The sequence below is a fragment of the Bombus affinis genome, chromosome 5, assembly GCF_024516045.1.
Source record: "Bombus affinis isolate iyBomAffi1 chromosome 5, iyBomAffi1.2, whole genome shotgun sequence".
Classification (NCBI taxonomy): Eukaryota; Metazoa; Arthropoda; class Insecta; order Hymenoptera; family Apidae; genus Bombus; species Bombus affinis.
The window spans coordinates 2,907,393-2,928,222 of record NC_066348.1 but is presented as its reverse complement, the minus strand read 5'-3'; the positions used below and the strand labels follow the sequence as shown (position 1 = coordinate 2,928,222).

The following is a 20,830-nucleotide window of genomic DNA, read 5'->3' as shown; positions in this document are numbered from 1 at the left end:
TTTTTCCATAAAAGCAAATGTCTTTTGGCTAGCGGCGAAGATAGTTTGCAATAGTGGTTGGTCCGGGTCGCGGTCGTATCGTCGCGCCGGACCGAGGACGCTCTTGTATTTGTCGAATACGAAGTCACGTACCGAATACATTATCGGGTGGAATACGGTCTATGCATGTGAAGGTTGAAAAGCAGGCATGCAGGCAGGCAGGCAGGCAGGCAGGCGGGCAGGCTGAGAGCAAGCTAGCTGGCGGACAGACGGACAGACGGACGAACGAACGAACGGACGGGTGGGTGACTATATTGATTGTGTAGCCGGCTGACAGCGACAGTGACATATGTCACCGAGGCTTCTCGTTATCGCTGATTTAAACATGAGGCAACGAGGCCCTTGCCGAGTTGTCTGCGCTGCACCAGCTTCGTATTTCTGTCTACGTCTCCATCCCTCCCTCCAGCCCCTGTTATTATTATTGCCGCACATATTTTTTTCTCTTCCTCTTTCCTGGTCAATGTATTGACTGTCACATTGTCGGAAGCCTGACGACGTGACCTTTTTGATCACCGTACCGATGAAACGCCATGTCAGAAATAATTACGAGCTAGTCGCACGCAGCTATGTTGTTGTTGCTTGAGCGCTCGTTACTGTTATTATCACTCACGTGCCGTATAATATTGCACCAAATAACAGTTTTTCCCAGAGCCATACGACATATATTGTGATTTTATCGAATATTTGACATTGAATCATGACATTTCAAATGACACTGTTTGTTAAAAAAAAAAATTTAATTTTCCTATCTCCTATTTCAATAAACAATATATTGTTATGTCTAATATAGGAACTCGTAAATTTGAAGATAAACGTATGACAAACAGGTCACATTTTGGCGGAAGTTGCTACAACATAGATTGTATTGGAAAGCAACGATACGTACATAATCACGTAGCGCCCCCCTGTCATTTCGTGCTTCGAGTTCGATATATAAGAAGTAAGGGATGAGGCGAAGGGAGAAGAAAGAAGACTGCTATGATTTATTACCGGCCGCAAATTCTGTTTCTCCTCTGTGCACGCCAACTGCGTTTGCGTTCATCCATCTTTTTCCCTTTCACGGCTCACCGAGCAACTTTTCCCCAGCTTCCCCTCTCCTTCTTCCTTCACCCTCTTTGTTCCGCGCCATCTCTCAAAGTGACTGACTGCCTCCTTTATTATCCGCTTGTCAGCATTTTTACACTTTTATCCAGCGTTCTAGTATCTATTGTCCCCGAAGCGAATTCGTTTGGTCACAATACGTCATGAAGAACGATCATCCTGAAGTATTACTAAAGTATTGTTAAATCTCGTTGAAAATAGCGGTGATGTTTGAAAAGCTATTGCGGTCTAATGTCTGATTCGAATTGACGCATGGATTATAAATTATATACTTCGTAAGCGTTCTTTGGCTTTCGAAACGGAAAAATGGAGGACAGCTGCCGTTTCTAGGTCAACACACGTTCACTAGTAGCCAGTCTTATCAATTTCCATATATTTAAATATAAATAATTCTAAAAACTATTTTTTTTAGAAAATGATTTATAGAAGCTTCTTTCGTTATAGAATTTTAAGATAAATATAATTTCATTTTATATATTGATTGACACATCATGTTATTTTTCCAAATTCATAAAATATAATTTTTATTGTTGTTTATGATTCTTCATTCTCACTTGACATTTTTATAACACAGCCCATAAAAGCTTTTACGACCGGCAGAATTTCCCAATTTCTTAAATCTATTTATAGCCAGGTATGACTAACCAGTACCCTAATGCGAGTCTGTAATAGTTCGGAAAATTATAGTCTAATAAAATTATAGTTTAATCATAATATCTACCATTTCATATATTCTATTTATTGCATCACCCACTTATATTACCCCTCCCCCTTTCTCTCCCTCATTTTACAACTACTGTAAACTAGAAAGGAATTGTGTACGCATTAAATTACTATTACTTAAATTACTTTACGATCGCATTATTGTTACATCAGAAGGACATTTTCACAAAACTAGCATGATCTATATCTATATTTATCAGATTTATTGTTTGCATACATGTATACATTTTCCTACGATTGACGAAATAATGCATATTTCACATCAGATGCAATTAGCATTGCATTTTATATAATAAACATTGTTTATGTCACTGCATCTGTCAGTAACACATCAAAGCTGAATCTTTATCCGTCTGGTAGCTGACGTTTTGAAATCTCCGAAACGTGGACTGAAGGAGCGGCGGAGATGAAAGAGAACTATATTAGCCGTAAACTCATCCGTCAGCGTCAAAACGTCAAAGACTTGCCATTGGGGTATTAACGGCGCCATAACTTCAGAGAAACAGAGCAGGAGAAAGGAGAGAAGAGGAATGAGAGGGATACAGAAAGTCAAAGATATAGAATGGAAGTAGAACTCCCAAAGACCTTTATTTCTTCTGGGAAATATTACACGATAGAAAGATTTAATATTACCTTGTATCCCACTGTTTAGTTGAAAATGGAAGTTCAACGCATACAGACGCAATCATTCTTATTAGTAGACTTTCAATATTATTTATCGTTATTCTTAGATTTGTTTAATACGTTACGATCTTAATTATGCAATAGCAAATTGTAATAATGTGTGTGAGATTAGACATAATTAATGTACTATAATTGTTGTTCGTTTCACTCTTCACAAATAGAGTACGCACGATAAATATGTACAGAATGTTATTAAAATTCTTAATATCTACATATATACATATTTCTAAATCAGTAACAAATATAGTTCTATATTTTTATTCCGTTTTTTCCATCTGTTTCTGTTGGAAGTTGACCTAAAATTGAAATTTTACATAGGATACTTTGCGTTTAAAATTGATCGTATTTTATTGTATGTTATACCATTTCGAAACTCCAAAAACATTATGAATTTAAATTTAAACTGCAACCGACATAACTGTATACATTTCTCAGACACTATTCGCGTACATTTCTACACAAAGTGTTTCTCGGGCTAATTATTGCTTACCGCGATTATGCGGTCTACGTAACCAGCGTGTGGATATTGTCATAATTCGTTGTAATTACCTTGTAACATAACTGCTTCACCGATCGCTTTATCTTACTTAAAGTCATACCGCGTGAAATGGCCACAATCCCCTAACCGCGCGGAACGTTTGAGTTTCAACGCAGCTGGTATTCAAGTTTTTTAATGGCCACGTTTGGCGGGTGCAGCAGTCACGATGCGTAGCTTTTATTAATACACAGCACAGAACACACGTTTGTTTTAAAGGTTTCGCATAAATACTATTGCGACCATATTGCGAAAACAGTTTCTATGAGTCGTGAAAACGGTATTTTTCTTCCAACTAATACATTATTGATTACATATTATGATAAACTATGACTATAAAAGCTAAAGTAGAAATCAAAACGCATCTTGTTGTGTTTGGAAAATAATTTATAGCGGAAATTCGCAACGAAAATTTCAAAGACGTTTATTTAAAAGTAATGCCAGCGCTTGTGTTTGTTCGTTATATTTTGGTAGAATGACGATTCCTCGAAACGTGTACATTCCATTACTTTACATTATTTAATGGTGTTATCTTAGCACGGAAGTCAGAAGAGATCAGTAGCTCGAATCGTTTAGTATCCGGTGAGTCAGTATGCGACAAAGTCGAGGCGCGGTTGGGGCGATAATTAAAACGCTTTTACAAAACTGTAGGCAAACAGCGCTTAAGTGGCTGTCATTCGTTACCCCGTGGGCTGTGGCAAGTCGGTAAGTCGCTGAGCGAGCAATCAATCACCCGACATTCCCTTCCCCACCAACCCATTACATTTCTATTTTGAAAGCTGCTTATTAAGCGGGGCCGGTCGGAGAGACAGACAGGTTTCACGGTATAAAATATCGGGTTGCCGTGGTGGCAGGGACGGTTCCGTGTCGAGGTAGCTATGGTAGGCAAACTGGAAGGGGTGTGCAGAGTGAGAGGACGGAAGAGGAGAAGAGAGAGAGAGGGGGGGATGGACGGCTGTAAAAGCGGTGAAATATCAAAGCCGGGATGGGAGCTGTCATCGTCGGGCCAACATCATGGGTGGCGTGTTGAATTAGAATGCCTTCCCACACCCCACACAGGGCCAAACCCCACCGCAATTCTCCCACCATAATCCTTCGACTAGAACTGGTGGGGACGACAAGAGAGGACAGGTTATACACCCTGGCTTGCCGAAGAAGGAGGGGAAGAGAGCGGATCGTGTCGCCAGGCGGCGTTGCGGTCGCATTCCACTTCGTGCACCGAACAGCTCCGTCGAGAGCTGCCACTATTTTCCTGGATTCCACTTGGTGTACATCGTTTGCGTTTAATCGTTTCATATCACGGAGAAATTGATCAACTAAAGCGTATATCGAAACTGTGCCCCGGAATATTTAAAACGTTTACGTTCATCAGTTTGTTTCTGTTTCGTGATTTGTGAAGATTTACTTGTAGTTTTGTGCAGTGATTGGCTTAATAAGTGTAAAACCAAATGGTTGTCCTCGAGGAAGGCGGTATGCTGACTACTGGACACAATCAATATCTACAACCGGATTATCTTTCTCCGCTTCCAACTACGGTTAGTATATGCTTCAAAAAAATATTGTTTTTGATAAACAATTTTTAAATTATTTAATTGTGGATGCAGTGAAGGGAGTAAAGTACTACAATTTTTACATTATTCTATTTCTTTTTGTTATTTTGTATATAAATTAAAATTAACAACATTATTTTTTATGGAAAATCGAATGAACTTCGTTTGAATATTCAAAAATAAGATGTTTCATTTGTTTGTCGTATACCGACGGTACACGATGTCCGACGGGTTGCTGTACACCAACCTATTCGATCTTTTCGTGTGTATTTCATAAAATAATAAATGTTTCACGATATTACGTTCAAAGTTTTAGTATGTATTTATAAAATATCAAACATAGATATTGATTTGTAACGAGTTGCACAACTTTATTTTACAGTTGGATGCGAAGAAGAGTCCTTTAGCTTTATTGGCCCAAACATGCAGTCAGATAGGTGCTGATTCTCCAACAAAGCCTTTGATTTCTCCGCTGGATAAAACGCCGAAGAGTATGAATACCGGTACAAACGCAAAATCTCCACCAGCTGCAAAGTTGGAACGGAGTAGTACACGCAGCAGCCCGTCGGACGGGAAATCCTTGGCTTTTAAGCCTTACGAAACTAATGTTGTTTCGAAAAAATCTACTGACGAAAGTAGACCTGCGTCGAAAGCAAGTGTTCACAGTGTTAGTGGTCAAGAGAGTGTAAGTGTGAGTGATACCAGTCACACAGAAAAAAAGTCATCGGGAAATCGTACGCCCGTCGGCCGAAAGTCAGCCTCTCCCGCGACTCAAGCGACAGCGACGGCAAGTACCACTCCATCCACTGATCGGAAGACACCGGCGGATCGAGACAAAACCGATGGATCGCCACGTAATAACAACAATGGTACTAGCCCCATCATTAGATCAGGCATGGAGATTCTTTCTGGCAGTCATACAAAGGAATCGAACTTGGGTGCATATAAGCCTAGTCTTCCGGGATTTTCTGGAAACCCGCTCTGTTGCCCACCCGGATTAGCAGAAAATCCAGCGTTTAGACCACCGTTTGCTGGTGCATCTCCCTTTTCACACCATCACGCTGCAGCAGCAGCTCTTTTGGGTTATCCATCAAGTACTCCGACTGGTGGAAACCCATATCTGAATTACGCTCGTGTCAAGACTCCGACCGGTGCGGATGCCCTAATACCAGTTTGTAAGGATCCTTACTGTACTGGCTGCCAATACAGTATGCACAGCGCGCAGCTAATGATGAGTACTGGAACTTGTCCGAGTGGATGTACACAATGTGATCATCAAAAGTACGGTTTGGCAATGGCATTGTCATCGTTTGGTCCTATGGCTCCACCGTCGCTTTCTTACCCGTCCACATTAACTGGTGGTAGACCATACGTTTGTAATTGGATCGCTGGTGATTCTTATTGTGGAAAGCGATTTACTACATCGGAAGAGCTTCTTCAGCATCTTCGTAGTCACACAAGTTTAACCGGTGGCGATCATGCCTCGTCTTCAGCCGCTTTACTTAGTAATCCACATCCGCATCCTTTGCTCTCGCCGTCGGCAGCTTTACATCGTGCGAGCGGCGGGTCTTACCCGACGCCTTCTTTGAGTCCGTTGAGCGCCAGATATCACCCATACGGAAAGCCACCGACGGGACCTCTTCCAGCCTCGCTCGCCGCATCACCTTATAGCGCTTTCAACGCATTAGGACCTTATTATTCTCCATACGCGATCTACGGCCAGCGAATTGGTGCTGCAGTACATCCTTAAACTGGTGCTCCGGTGTAAACATTTTCAGTGTACAGTCTACAATAGTGTAAAATAGGAAATTGTCAAAATGAGCTTTTGACAATCTGTTGTGTAAATAATTAAACGTGTATAATATAAATTTATTTAAAAAGATATCTATATATATATATATATATATACAACATGTGTGTATAAATTCAAGATTACAATTAAAGTTTATAAAGATATCTTGTGACTTTAACGTTTCACCATCAAATCATTCTTTGCGGAAAACCTATATTAACGTACCTCCTAACGTTTGATCATTATGTAGGGAAGAACATGTACACCGTGGATAGACACCTTAAACATCTTCGAATCGATAGGAATGTTTCTATATGGCACGTTACTGCGTAAAGTATTGCGATCTTTGTAACCAAGTTCAAAAACCTATGGACAAGTAGCAAAAACGCCGTGCGTAGCGAAATTTTCAAGTGCTAATTAATTTCCATGTTCAATGGGAAACATTCGCTTGTTTCTTAATTGTGTTTGAAGTTTAAAGTGACACAATTAGTCGTACGGAAATAGTGTTAGGTGTTGACGAAAATCATAGTCTTATGTAGCGATACTCACTAATCGCTTTCTTCTATGATAGTGATGATAGTCTGATGGCGTGGATCTTGAAACGGTCGTGCATGTTCTAATGTCCACAATGTAACTGTGATATTACGCTATTTTTTCGAAAAAATAATAGGTGATAACATTAATGATGGTATCTAAACTATATCTATAATGAAGTGTATCGTCTAACTTATTCGTATCGTTTGTATAAGTGACAGATTGTAAAAGTGATAAAACTGAGAAAGAAATGTGCTTATTATTTCCTCTGAATTTCCGAATGCAGTTATTATAAACGGAATAATTAACAATACTTTACATTTATTCAGAAATACATTGGATTTTTATTCTTCGTTATGTAAAGTACTCTGATTGAACGAACATAATGTATGATAGATATTATTTGCACTGTAAATATCTCTTGTAAATATCGTTGAGTTTCCATACCGCTTTAATAAAAACAATGTTTGTGAAATCATTAAATTTGTCTTTTTATTAATACATTTTCCATACTCGTTGCGTATATAATTCTATTTCATTCGGATAAAACTTATTTTAATAGAAACTACTATTTATTCTTATTTATGTTTGTATAATAAAATAATTTTTATTATCATTTCATTAGAAAAAATATTTTCGTATCTCATGTGACATACTTTGCGGTACTAAATCGTTTGTATTATTATTGATCTACATATTTTTCTGTTAAGTTACTAGCTCTGGTAGACCACAAATTAAAAATGTTATGCTTTAATAATATAGTTCTCTGTGACTTAACGTCAAAAGTTTAATTCGTTTAAAATGATCATATGTTGGAATAGTTTTGTAATCGTACCAATTGAATATATCAAAAGTATTAATGCAAGTACAAAATTAAAAATTGAAGAGAAATAGTAGGAAAGGTAGAAGGCGACAAGGAAGAGGCAGAGGAACCGCCGTATCTACGCTTCTGATGCGCACCACCAGGGTGCTCGTTGTTCATGTGCGCGCACGAACGGTGAGTCTCAATCCCCGGGGTACCCAGGAGAGTAAATTTATTTCTTTCATTACGGACGGAGCAGGTCGCGAGTTCTCGGATATCAGCGCTGCAAGGCGGGGCGCATAAATCTGCAGCGTAGTGTCGGAAGGAGGAAAAGGGGCAGGGTGTGGAAGTAGGGAGGAAAATGCGGAGAGGGGGTGGTGGAGTGGGTGGTTGAAGGTTTTTAGACCCATGCAGAGGGAGAGACTTGCTTTACCCTCTGCGAACGTCGTTTCTATCGCCAGGGTGCCACGACAGGCGGTGGCAGGCTCAGCTGGCTCAGCAAAGTGAAATATTCGGTGATTTTAAACGTCGGGATGAATAGTTTCCTCGTATTTCGCGTTCTCGACCCGTTTCATGGATTGGAATTCATGTTATTTCGGTATCATTATGTGCATCGTTGGGTCTCAATTAGTGGCTCGTCCATTCTAAGTAGAATATTTATACGAACATGGATCGATTCACGTAATTTACCCCTTGTGATTGAATCTGCTAAGAAATATGCGCTTCTTGGAAAATTAATATAAAAGCGGTTATGTAACTGTCGAAAATGAATAAATATATTGCATGTAAATAAAATATACATCGGATTTTCAATTATGACTGTGCAATAGCAATAAATAGAAGTTCAATTGTGGAATAATAGGACTAATCTTGTTTATGATGTAACAAGTAGCATTTCAGTCAAAATAGCTTAAATTTTCAAAAGAATGAATTAACAAATAAATGAAATAACAAACAAATATAAAATAATCATATATATTTTGTTACTCATATTTTATTTCTTTATTATCTGTAATAAGATTTCTTTTATTATCTCTTTTTATTATCTCTAATAAGATTTCTTGAAGTAAAATTACAGTTTGATATTTTCTGGGTCGTTAGTCCCAAATTTAAACCTCAGACATGGGACCAAAAGCATACGAAAATCCCGTATTTCCCCACTCAAATACTCCTAATTTTTTATCTATATTTATTTCAAACGAAAAGGTTTATTTTTTCTATGCTGTTCTTTGTTGTTGTTTTTTTTCCCTTTTTTTGTTTGAGAATTTATTTTGAATCATCCTAATAGTGAACTTACCTCTTCTACTTAAAGAACGTATAAAAAGATATTGTCCTGCAATTTTGTTGATTCATCCTATAATATATTTTAACAACATTTATGTATTTAAATTTAGTAACAACTGTTCGTTATATTGCTTTTTGAATTTATTATTTTAGTATTAACACGTTATTTTAGTGTTTGTGCTAACATTGGAAAAAAATTAAATTTATTTCATGACAAGACTTGTCGAGTATGTATAATACATCTCTGATTGTTTTCTTATACAATGATACGTTCTGACTATATTGCTTTTTACAAATTAACTACGTTATTTAATAACATGTCTATTATCCTCCTTCCTTTGCTTCTTAAAACCAAACAATAGATAATTTGTGTGATAGAAGTAATTCATATTTCACTGAATTTATTTATCTTTTAATTACTAAATAATTAGTACCTGCACTGCACGCTAGGCTCTATGTAATAATTCGTTGAAAATACATAACTAGTACTTTAGTTAGTTTGCTTACTTATTTCATATAATGGTAAATCGCCATATTTTATGCCAGGCTATATATAATATTTCGTTACTGCTTTACAGCAGATAGATTTATTATATCTACAGGGTGGTCCATAAATCACTTTTCCATTTGAAAGTTGTATAACCTTTTTAATTGTATATTTTTATTTATTATTTATTTAAAGGTTATATAACTTCTAAGTGGAAAAGTAACTTATGAGCCTGTATATAATAAATCACCATATTTAAGAATAACCTATGCGTTTTCTTATGAAAAAGTTTAAAAATAATTGTAATAATTTGGTAATATCTTTTAGTATCGGTATAAAATTAATTATGTTTTATTATTTTTTGTTAAACATTTTGACAAAATACATATGTACACGGTATAAAGGTTATTTTTAATTAAAGGTTATTTAATCTATTGTCTATTTCAAGATAATATATAATTTATTATGAAATGAAAAGAGTAATAATAATTCATGTTTGTTTGCATTTATTTAATCTTGAAATCCCCTTTGTTTGGCGTTGCCATGTAAAATTGCACCGTCAATGAAAGTAATAGGGTGGTGCATGACGTGTTGTTTTTTATTACCCAGGCTAAATAATTTTGTAGCTTTGATGTGTATTTCCTTCGAATGATTCGATAAGTCATTGCAGCAATAATTATATTTTTCCCTTTTGCACAACCAGATTATAAATCTATTTCAGTTAGTTTCTTAAAAGTTAAACGTTGCGCTACAGATAGCAATTTATCATTATTTTGTAAGATATGTATAGCGTGTACATTATACCTAATGCGTATTCTCTTTTGCTTGGTGTCTTTTTGTTATTCTATCCAGATTTATCTCGATAATTGGGAAAAACGGGAACATGTACAACGAGACGCAAATAAAGGTGACAAACGATTTATTACCCGTTATTTCTAGAACGTGAGTTTCTCTTTTGCTCGAACCATTATCAACCTCCTACTCGACTAGCTGCAAAAAAAAGCTTTGAATTTTAATTACAGAGTATCGGGGGAATAGCTTTGAACACAGGAACCAAGTTCTTCGATATTCAACGCTTACATAGTATGTTACGTACATATATAGACTTTACGTTACCAGAAATTTACTATAATTTTGGTTAAAGAATGAAAGTCCCTGGTGTCATCGGCTGAATCTTTTTGTCGTTGAGAACATATCCTCGAATGACGTCTATCAGCCATCCTGCCCAGTCTTACGAGTCACAGCAGACAATTTAGCACATCAATAACAGGCCGCAGATAAAAGCAGCCCATACATCGTGGCTGACGTATCGTTTGTAATAAAACACAAAGGGGGTCTAGCCGCCAGCGGCATCTGTGTACCGCGTTGTGCAGCCGTTCGTTCATTCTTGCTGTTATTAACAGGCCGTACATCGTGGATGTTTTCTACCTACCATCTCCCGCCGAGTCATACATCACCGTTGAATGCGCGACAGCAAAGAGCAACTATAATTCATCTATAAGCTACAGCCGATCCCCCTCGGCAGAAATTGTGGAAGACGAAATCGATAGGTCAAACGTCGCTGAAGGTTTTACGATGTTCGCACTTCTGTCACATAAAATTGAATTTTCGGATAACGCGATCAAGACGCCGGATTATTGCTTTCCTATCGAATTTACTTCTTTTCCGACAAACAGAGGGCTTTTGACACGCTATAATAAATCTCAACTTTTGATTACGTGACGACACAATGACTTATCGTTGATCGGGCGCCTGATAACAGTAACGATACATTTTGCAAATAAATAAATTTTCGATTTCTCTTAAAATTCATAATCACATAAAAATCGCAGCATTTCTTGCGATTAATCTTATATAAGTTGATTTTCTAGTAATAACGCATAATCGTAGCTATAACTTATTGGAACAGATGCGATTGGAATAAATGGACGAAAGTAACGTTATTGTGTGAACATCGATCGCGATATCTGTGAACATTAAAGTAAAACTAACACTGTTATCGTTAGATATAATGCAGCATTACGTATAGCACAGGTATGTACCTCGTCGATTTCGTTTCTGCGGCGTCGCGTCGCGTCGTCTCCCGCAGCGTCATCGTGCCGGGGGCGCTGCACGGAAGAAGCAACAGCAGGACGGTGATGCATTATGCCTCCTTGTTACTTCCATTTACACCCAGCATGAGTGCCAGCCACTGTTTGCGTATGAGCGCATTTAATTTCGATGATGCGACCTACCCGCGGCTGCCCCTTTTCAAAGAATTTCTTCGATCGTCGTGTAGCGAATTAATTTTTGCTTGTCATAGAAGAAACTACGTGTATTTCTTAATAAACAGAGTGCACGAAGATATAATCTTTAAGCGTATATATTAATAAAAGGAATGAAGTTTCAGGCCTGTCCTGGCGAAGAGAACTGTAATGTTCATGAAACGTCGGCATAAAGAGTAACGCACGATTAAAACGCAATCGTAACTCGAAAAACCATAAATATATCACCAGGGTGATAGCTTTTTCGATTTAACTCTTCGACATCGATGGAATGTTGAAAAGTAGTAAGGCATCTTTGCAGTCTCTTTATAGAAGTCGTCGACAAATAAACTAGAAATTAACAAAAATATATCACGTTGCAGACGTTGATTACGATAGATGTAATTGCACTAAATCACAAAACAATTAACATTTTTGCTCAAACAAAATGACTAGAGATTTCATTTGGCTTAGATTTCGTTAAGTACACCACAATCCAAAGAGAATTACTTTACAAATTTTACGTGAAAATATATTTTAGTTTGTTGTTCCGGTCAACGTCGATCATCGAATTAATATTTAAAAGTGCCTTTCTAAGAAATATACGTCACCTGTATAGATGTAGTCTTCGTTATAAAAAGTTTTATATCTTTGTAATTAATATTGCTTATCGCAAAAGTTATTGCAAAAAAAGATTATCATAGAATCTTGATGTAGCATCCACTTCAAAGCAAAGGTTAGACGGATACTACATTATTTTCATCGATCATGTAGAGTCAAGAAGACGACGTCCGTCTCATTGACGAAGAAGCATTGCTCCAAAAGGCATTTGGAAATATCTTTCAGTTTATTTTTCAAATATACGTTAGAATCGATATTTTTAAGATATAATAAAATGGTAAATAGACTTTTCTTGCTCGAAACCTTGCAGTAAGTACAACATACACTGGACAGCTTGTACAGCAATGCATCCGCAATTTTGCAAATTATAATTGAAGTATTCAAATCATCTGTACATATTTAATTACGACATTTAATTACGTCTAATCTTTTACGTAGGAAATTTCAAAATACGATTTCGAACTACTCTTCAAAAAACCGTTTGTAGTGAAGCCAAAAAGTCCTTTATATTTCTTCAACGATCAATATCTCAAGACTTTTATGTTACTTATTACTGTTATCATCGCGTTTTACATGTAAGGTTGTACCTTCTCAAGCGTCTTCAAGAAAATCTCGGTTAAAAATCATAATTGCATTTGGTCTGGTATATCATTGTAATGATCGACTTAGCAGAACATTGAAAATTATTATCGTATTATATTTGTTGATCGCGTAGATACAAGGCCAAGAACTGATTTTACTTTAGAAGTTTGAAACGTTTTTCGACGAAATTTTTACTCATCGATGATGAAATAGCTGAAGTTAGCAGAATTTGATCGCATAAAAGTGGTAAGAATCAGAGTTCTTGGAATTACAATAGAACCCAGCAGAATCGACGTAATCTCGAAAATATGTTAAAAGTCAAACGATGGTTTACGATCCAATAAGATTTGCTTGATGAGAAGTTTTACAAGGATCAATCGGTGGAGATTAACTAAAAGTACAGATACTGATCTGGCCGTTTCACTGATCACATTGCCCGATTGCTGTCTCAGCGAAGAGTTGAACAGATTGATTCAGACTCAGATACTTAAGTGGCTGATACTTTCTCGAAGCAGTCGAGTAAAGGAAAAGACATATGCCTAGCTTTTTCGCTGCTATTATAGGGCAAATAGCGAAATCAGACGCGCGCAAAGGTGAAAAGTCGCAGAGGCAAGCAACGTTGAAAACAAAGGGAGTTTAGAAGAAAGAGAAAGGAAGGGATTGAGAAAAGTGGACGAAGAACCGAGGAGAGGGTTGAAGTGTGTGCCAAGCGGACACGAGGAAACGAGATGGTTAGGGGTAAAAGGAGAGCAGAGGGAGAGAGCAAACGCGACGGACCGGATGATGAATTAGCCGAGGTGACCTCTCGCGCGAAATCTCTCCTGCTAGCTCTCGCGGTAGGCAGCTCCCGTGATGTCGGCCCCGAGATGATGGATCGCTCCCCGTCACGGAGCCATTCATCACCTCCATCTATCAGCCACCCCTTCACCTTGCTTTAGAAAGCGAGCATTCGACGGCTATCTACTCGCTTCGGATAGTGATTAATGTTGATCGGAGCGTACCCTGTTATTCGACCTCACTTCCATCTCTATCTTGCTCTCTCTCTCTCTCTCTCTCTCTCTCTCCCTTTCCCTCTTTCTCTCTTTCTCACTCGCTTCCACCGTTTCCCTCGCTCTTTTCCTTTTCTTCCTTCTCGTTATCCCCTCTATCCTCCTCTCTCTTCTTGAACGACGTACGTCCACACGTCTCTGGACGTTGACTTAGTATTGACTATGCGCGTTCATCTCCTCGATCGTTGGACAGCTCGTTGGAAACGGCGTAAAGGATGACCTCCGAGCTGCTTCGTCTGAAATACCGATCTCCCATGTTTCCCTTCGATTTTCCATACGAAGTGCACAATCCATCGCCGAGCTTTTGCTACATCTCTCTATAGCATTAGGCCATTCCACGTATTTCGTAAGTTACTACGTCAGTACCAAATATGTCCCAGTCGGTCGTCAGCACCTTGAAATATACATATTTCGTTGCAACAGTATCATTTATTTTATTTAATGATTGCATTTGGTAGATTGTTATCGATCTCTTCATTGCCGATCACGAAGACTCAAAACTCGGAGGCTCTTGAATGACTCCTATCGAACAGTTCCTTTGCATATCATAATATGTTGCGAAAAATATACAATCGGATAAAAATATTTTTATATACCTGTAACGTCGCGAGTCAGAAGCACGCAGCGTCGTCGATGTGCGATCGTTGAAAATTCCAGGAGAAAGACACCAGGAAATCTTTACAAAAGTTTATGTGTACACGCGAATAACTAATTGTAGGGTCAGAGCTGATGTCGAGAATTTACATAAAACGACAGCGGCATAGCGATCAGCTGAGTCTACCGGCAGTGGCTAGGGAAGAGGCAACTATCGTTCCGCTGGAATGGCTGATAATGTTGCACAAGTCGTATATCGTAGTCTTCTTAATGGGATAGCATTAACCTTTTTTCACGTGGCTCCTTCTGCCATGAACTTCGGTTTCGTTCGCGCCTCTTTCTCGCTTATTTAAAACCTGTAGGAATATAATGTATAATGATAATTGATCGATGCTTTTGGATTTTCATTTTATTTCATCGCTCAATGCCGCGTCACATTGTGCCGCATTGCGTCCGTGTGTCGTGTGTACAATTCGCGTGCTTATAGCGTTTCAATAAAGTACAGATTTTTTTATCTTTGATTGACTCGACTGCTTGTGACATAGCATCAACTTCGTGTTACAACATACCTCCGGCATGAAAGCGACTATTTTCTATATTAATAAACGGATCAAAATGAAACATTTTTTACGACATTTCTATCCAACGAAAGAACGTGTAGTCCATTCAAAGTATCGACTATGTCCCTGTTACACATGTATTTTTTACAATGGTGTGTATTACTTTTTTCAGTAGTTTATTGCGTATCGATCAGTATTCACTAGCAAACGAAAAGTGTTATTTAAGGGCTGGTTGTAGGTATACCTATAGCACAGAGAATTTAAAAAAAATTTCTTTAAAATTTTTTACTTTTTTCGAGTATGTATAATATGTATTGAAAGGAATGGTTTGAAATTTGAAAAATAATGTGCGATGCTAAAAAATTCAGGCAATACGTAGAAGAATATGTAAAGATAGTCTCATTACCTTCGTGTAGATGTGTGTTTTAAAACAGTTGTATCCAATACAGAAATCGTTTAAATCGCTAAAATTTATGGATATACAATTTATAGTGTATTCGAGATATGTACTGAAAAATAGAGAGAGATTGTGAAAAATAGAATACATTTGAAGCGTATAGTAAACAAAATAAGGTTGCGTCAGTTACGTTTATAGAAATGATCGTCTCTCAGTTCAAACTTGTTAATTACAGCGATTATTAACACTTCAATGCACCATTATGACATGAAATTAACGTGCACTTTCACCTTGGTTTAAAGTGACAATGAAATAATCGTGCGTTCAAGCGTATCGACGATGCAGATCCAATTAAACGGACGCATTAAATTAATTCACCTGAAATTCAAGCGGAATGGCGTGCCATGAAAAATATTTTTATTACATTTTCCTTCGTTTGTGAAAGCGATCCTACCTCTCGAAATCAAATTAATTTCAGAGCCAATCACTGATCCTCTGTTAAAAGACATTTCACGTTACGATGTCGTGAGTCGTGGCATGGTATGGAACGCAGTTTCAAATGTGTTTGCCTGAGCCGCGTCTGCAGCCTATCTACCAGCATGCTACGCTTGTAATTACGTTAAATTATTGGATCGAGCATGAAGGAGCAAGTTATCTCTCAATCTAGTCGACTACAAAGGAGCCGACCGAGTAATTGTGATTGGTGTAACGGAGCCGACTGACAAGAGACGATACTCACATTTCATTATACATATATATGTCATACTTGCATTTATCTGTGAGCGAGCCATGTAGTTATTATATACGGCATTTATGCTTTTTTCTTCTGCTACTCCCGTCCACAAAACGCGGCGTACAGTCGACATTTCTCAACGACTGTTACCGATTTCGTGGTAACATGGTGTCGAGAGAAGAAAATGATATTTGATAGAACATTTTATTTCGAAGATTTTCAGAAAATTATCACAATCAAGTACGAATTTTATTTCGCCGCTATTCGAATTGTTTCAGTTATTTCTATAAACGAATACACGAGGAAAACGTTCGTACCACAATCCCCGAATACAAATACATATATTTAGTTATTGAAAACTTGCGACATTTTGTACGCATCTTTAGATATTTTAATAAACTAATTGCTCTGTTTCGAGAGATTGATCCACGAAACAAAAGATGATGGATTTCTATGCTTTACGTCACAATTCATTTGCCATACTTGGTTTGATTTCATCGAAACATGATACACGATATCCATTAATTATGCTATTCCGCAGATCGGAATTACTATGAGTCAAGCGTCTTTGTTTCGCTTAAAGCACGGTATCGTAATTTCCAAGTAAAATGTTAGTGACAAAAGCCGTATAACGAGGCACTCGAGAAGAGGCAGGAAGTCGCAGACGCCAGGTTGGATGGGACATTGATGAGGAAACTTCGGTTGGTTATAGCCGGGGCTGGTGATAAGGAGCCAAGGAGTTCCTAAGTAAGAGGAGGTATAGCGGTGCTTGGCGAGGGGTTAAACCCGAGCTATCTCTTGCCTCGCGTTATCCTGCGAGCCCGTATATATCCGGCCCAGTCGAGGGTAGATATACCTTCGGATGGAAGGCGCCTTCGCGCTCCTTATCGCGTCGTTTTACAATCTAAATACAAGGAATCAGGAAGGATCAGCCGCAACCTCGTCTTAATGAACCGCAATGTCTTTGCCGGGCTTGTGCTCTCTAGACAACAAGCACCGCGTAACCTCTTGGGTCGATATTGCAAATAGAAATTAAAATCTACACCAAGAGATTTTCATTGAAATACGAAAGTTTATTGCTGCTGGAATTATCGAATCAATTATCGAGCTCAATTTGTACGCCTTCCAGACGAGTCTTTGATTAAACCGTCTCTGTGACTTTTTAAACATTCACCTCGTTGAAACGATGCTTTATATTACGTTACAGAATGAAGCGCGTGTAATTGCAACTATATATATACGTATATATTTTGATCGCTCCGCAGATAAAAGCTTTAGCGAGAATTGTTTCAGATAAATATCATACATGGTTCGAGGAAAGCTATACAGATACTATTTAATATTTTTAATCACCTGTCGAAATTTCCAAATTTCTACATTGTTTTCGATCTTTTAAATAGATGGACGCTACATTTTTTTTTTATAACAAAAGTTATGAATAATCTTGGAATAAATCCGGTCATCTGTATTAAAATGATTATTAAAAGATTTTTAAGGAAGGTGAAAATCATTTATGAAAATTGTAATTGTCGAATAACACAAAATAAGTCGTTTGCAAAATCGTACAATGATCTTAGAAATCAAGCTACAGTGACATTTCACGCAAAATAATTTCTTAACATAAATATATTTCTCATATATGATAATAAAATTTTTTGAATATTTTAATATAGATTTTTAATAATATTAATATCGTACAACTTCAATCCTTCGACACCGAGGAGAAGAGGAATACGATTTAATAAATATATGTACTAGCTACTCTTGTTTAATCGAGAAACTGAATGTCTTCTATTTAACTTTTCTATTTTACAAATTTGTAATATTGGATAATTTTCATCCGAATAAAACAACAAGACGATATTTTGATTATTTGGAGCATCGTATGTAGAACGACAGGAAACTCTTCTGTAGTGAAATGGTCACATTTTAATCGAAGTGCCGATTATCCATTCTCTGTTGTTCGTCTCGACATTTCTGTCCTCATAATCATGTTCGTATCGCTGTCGAGCCTCTGTGACACTTATTTCATTAGCTCCAAATAGAATTACACAAGTTACAGTCAGTGCAAGTCAACTGCAGGGTTGTGTGAGTGGTTTTAAGTGATTCCGAGTAGGACGATTCAATTGCCGGCTTGAACGAATTCCAAGTAAGGAGGAAGCAGATCCGTCGAACTATGAACATGATATACACTACTTGCTTAAATACGACTTATAAAAGTATGTTTCGTACTCCCATTCTGTATTGTTTTACTCCTTTTTGTTTTTGAAATCGTCAAAGCATTAATACGAAATTGTATACATGTTTTCTACATATATGTGAAATGACAGTTACCGAAAATGTACAATAGACATATTACTTTTATCGAAATGTCTTGTCATTTTTCTCTCTGTCATTTATAAGAATTTGCTTTGTAAATATACATTTTTTAAATAGCTTATAAAATAAAATATTATATTTGTACTTCTACTGTAGTTCAACTATGCATTCAAAATACCTCCCTTCTGAAATCACTGAACTTTTATCTATTTTTCACTACAAATAGTAATATTGATATCTATGGTAATAGTACCATGCGCGTCATAGGGCGAATAATGTTTCTTAAAGATTATTTATTTTGTCAAATTTTGCTTATACGTATGTACCGTTATTTTTTCTTTTGTCATAAAGAAGTTTTAACATACGTACAGTGACGAACAAAAGTGTAAACACATTCCGCTGATTTTATGTAAAAGGCGATAATACGACTAATTTTTCAAGTGATCGGTAAAGATTAGGTAACAATAACTACAAGCTGCATCTGATTAACGAAATGTAATAGTTCATTTTCATTAACATTAATAATGTACAGAACATTTTACAAAAATGGACATCTCAAAGCATGTTTACAGTTTTGCACTTTAATTATACTCGTCCAATTAAGGTTTCAACCTAGTATTTCGTCCACTTTCCTTTACTTTTTTTTAATGCTTTTAATCTACGAGGCATACTGTCAATTAAATTTTTAATTATTTGTAGTTCAATATTGTACCATTCCTGTTGTGTTCTTCCCCATAATCCATGAACACTTCAAGGTGGATTATTATATTTTGCCAGCCTTCTTTTCAAAATGGACCACGAATTTTCGATCGGATTCATATCCGAACTTTGTGCTGGCCACTTCATCACAGAAAAATTTTGACTTTCTAGCCAGGCTTTAACTATTTTTGCAGTATACTTAGGATCCTCGTCTTGTTGAAATACTACTTCACGTTCATTATATCCAATAGAATTAACAACAGAAGGTAAATTGCTTTATAGAATGGTCAAATAATGCTCTTTTCGCATTATACCTTTGATTCGAACTAAGGAACCAACACCTCTGTGAGTAAAGCAACCCTAACACATAATTGAGTCACCTCCAAACTTCATAGTTTGTTTTATACCACCTGGTTGATCATTATTCTCGGATGAAGTCCAATATACCAGGACCTTCTGTCGGATTCGAATCTGTTAATTTTTGTTTCGTCACTCCATATAACTCTTTTCCAATCTTCGGTCGTCCATTCTTTGTACTAGGTGTCAATAAATTGTTTTCGTAATTTTTTTTTTCGTAATATTTTTGTTTGGAAGAGCTGGTTTACTTTCTTTTTCCTTCGCTCGGAAACCAATTCTCTTTAAAGAGCGACGAATGGTCAATTCACTAGCACTTATTTCGATTTCCTGAGCAGCAATTTTTGGTGTTTTGTAACAACCCGACCGAATACAGTGTGCAATTTCACGTGCTGCTCTATCCGAAATAAGTCGCGGTCTACGGTTTTGTGAAGAAATTGGTGCACTAACTATTGGTGCAACTATCGTATGACTGACACTACATTTCTCTGTTTGCCGCAACGACAAACCTTTATCACACAAACAAATAATACTGTTCTTTTTATCTTCACTAAGTGGCTTCATCTTGGATTAAGTATATCAAACTGAAAAGTAACCTAACAATGGTGTGGAACAGTTGACTGCGAAACAGTGGACAATCAGTGCTTACCGACAGTTTCGTTTCCCTGACATTTATGTAGTATCGTGAGGAAAAAACCTGGTTAGAAACTAACCAAAACAATGTCGTCTGTCCTTCGGCTGTTAGTTTACATAGGAGAAAAACCTATTGACTAAAGTCACCTAATCCTTGCGGCACGAAAACAGGACCGCATTAGGAAAAGGACAAAATAACGTTGATGGAGAAGTGAGAACGTTTTATCGAGAGGTCAGAGCTAGTCGAGAAGCCGAAGAGTAGAGTTGTAGAGTTGAGAGAGTCAGCGGAGTTGCCTGAGTTGCTAGCGTTGTTGAGAGATTGAGTTGTTAGAGTTATAGAGTTGCGAGAGTGATTTGAGTAGAATAAGATTTTTGCGTTTAGTTCAAGTTGAACATTTATCGTTCTCTGTCCAATTAATCTCTGTTATTTTTATTTATCTTAAATAAATAGTATTAGGAGAATTTTACAAATCTAAATTATCCTAATCCTATCCTTTTCCGATACTACATTTACA

The 20,830-nt window shown here is 37.2% G+C and overlaps 2 protein-coding genes across 2 annotated transcripts; one reads left to right on the top strand and one right to left on the bottom strand.

Annotated features, from left to right (window-relative positions):
- The first annotated feature begins 3,865 nt into the window (after positions 1-3,865).
- LOC126916512 (zinc finger protein Noc) lies at positions 3,866-7,441 on the top strand. Its single transcript, XM_050722368.1, has 2 exons — positions 3,866-4,617; positions 5,015-7,441. The coding sequence occupies exons 1-2, from the start codon at positions 4,531-4,533 to the stop codon at positions 6,380-6,382; spliced, it is 1,455 nt and encodes a 484-aa protein (XP_050578325.1). The 5' UTR covers positions 3,866-4,530; the 3' UTR covers positions 6,383-7,441.
- An 11,938-nt stretch (positions 7,442-19,379) lies between these two features.
- LOC126916994 (uncharacterized) lies at positions 19,380-20,246 on the bottom strand. The gene is made up of 3 exons (XM_050723379.1): positions 20,133-20,246; positions 19,776-19,864; positions 19,380-19,602 (listed from the first exon to the last, which is right to left on the bottom strand). Exons 1-3 carry the CDS (start codon positions 20,244-20,246, stop codon positions 19,380-19,382), a joined length of 426 nt encoding a protein of 141 aa, XP_050579336.1.
- Positions 20,247-20,830: the final 584 nt, after the last annotated feature.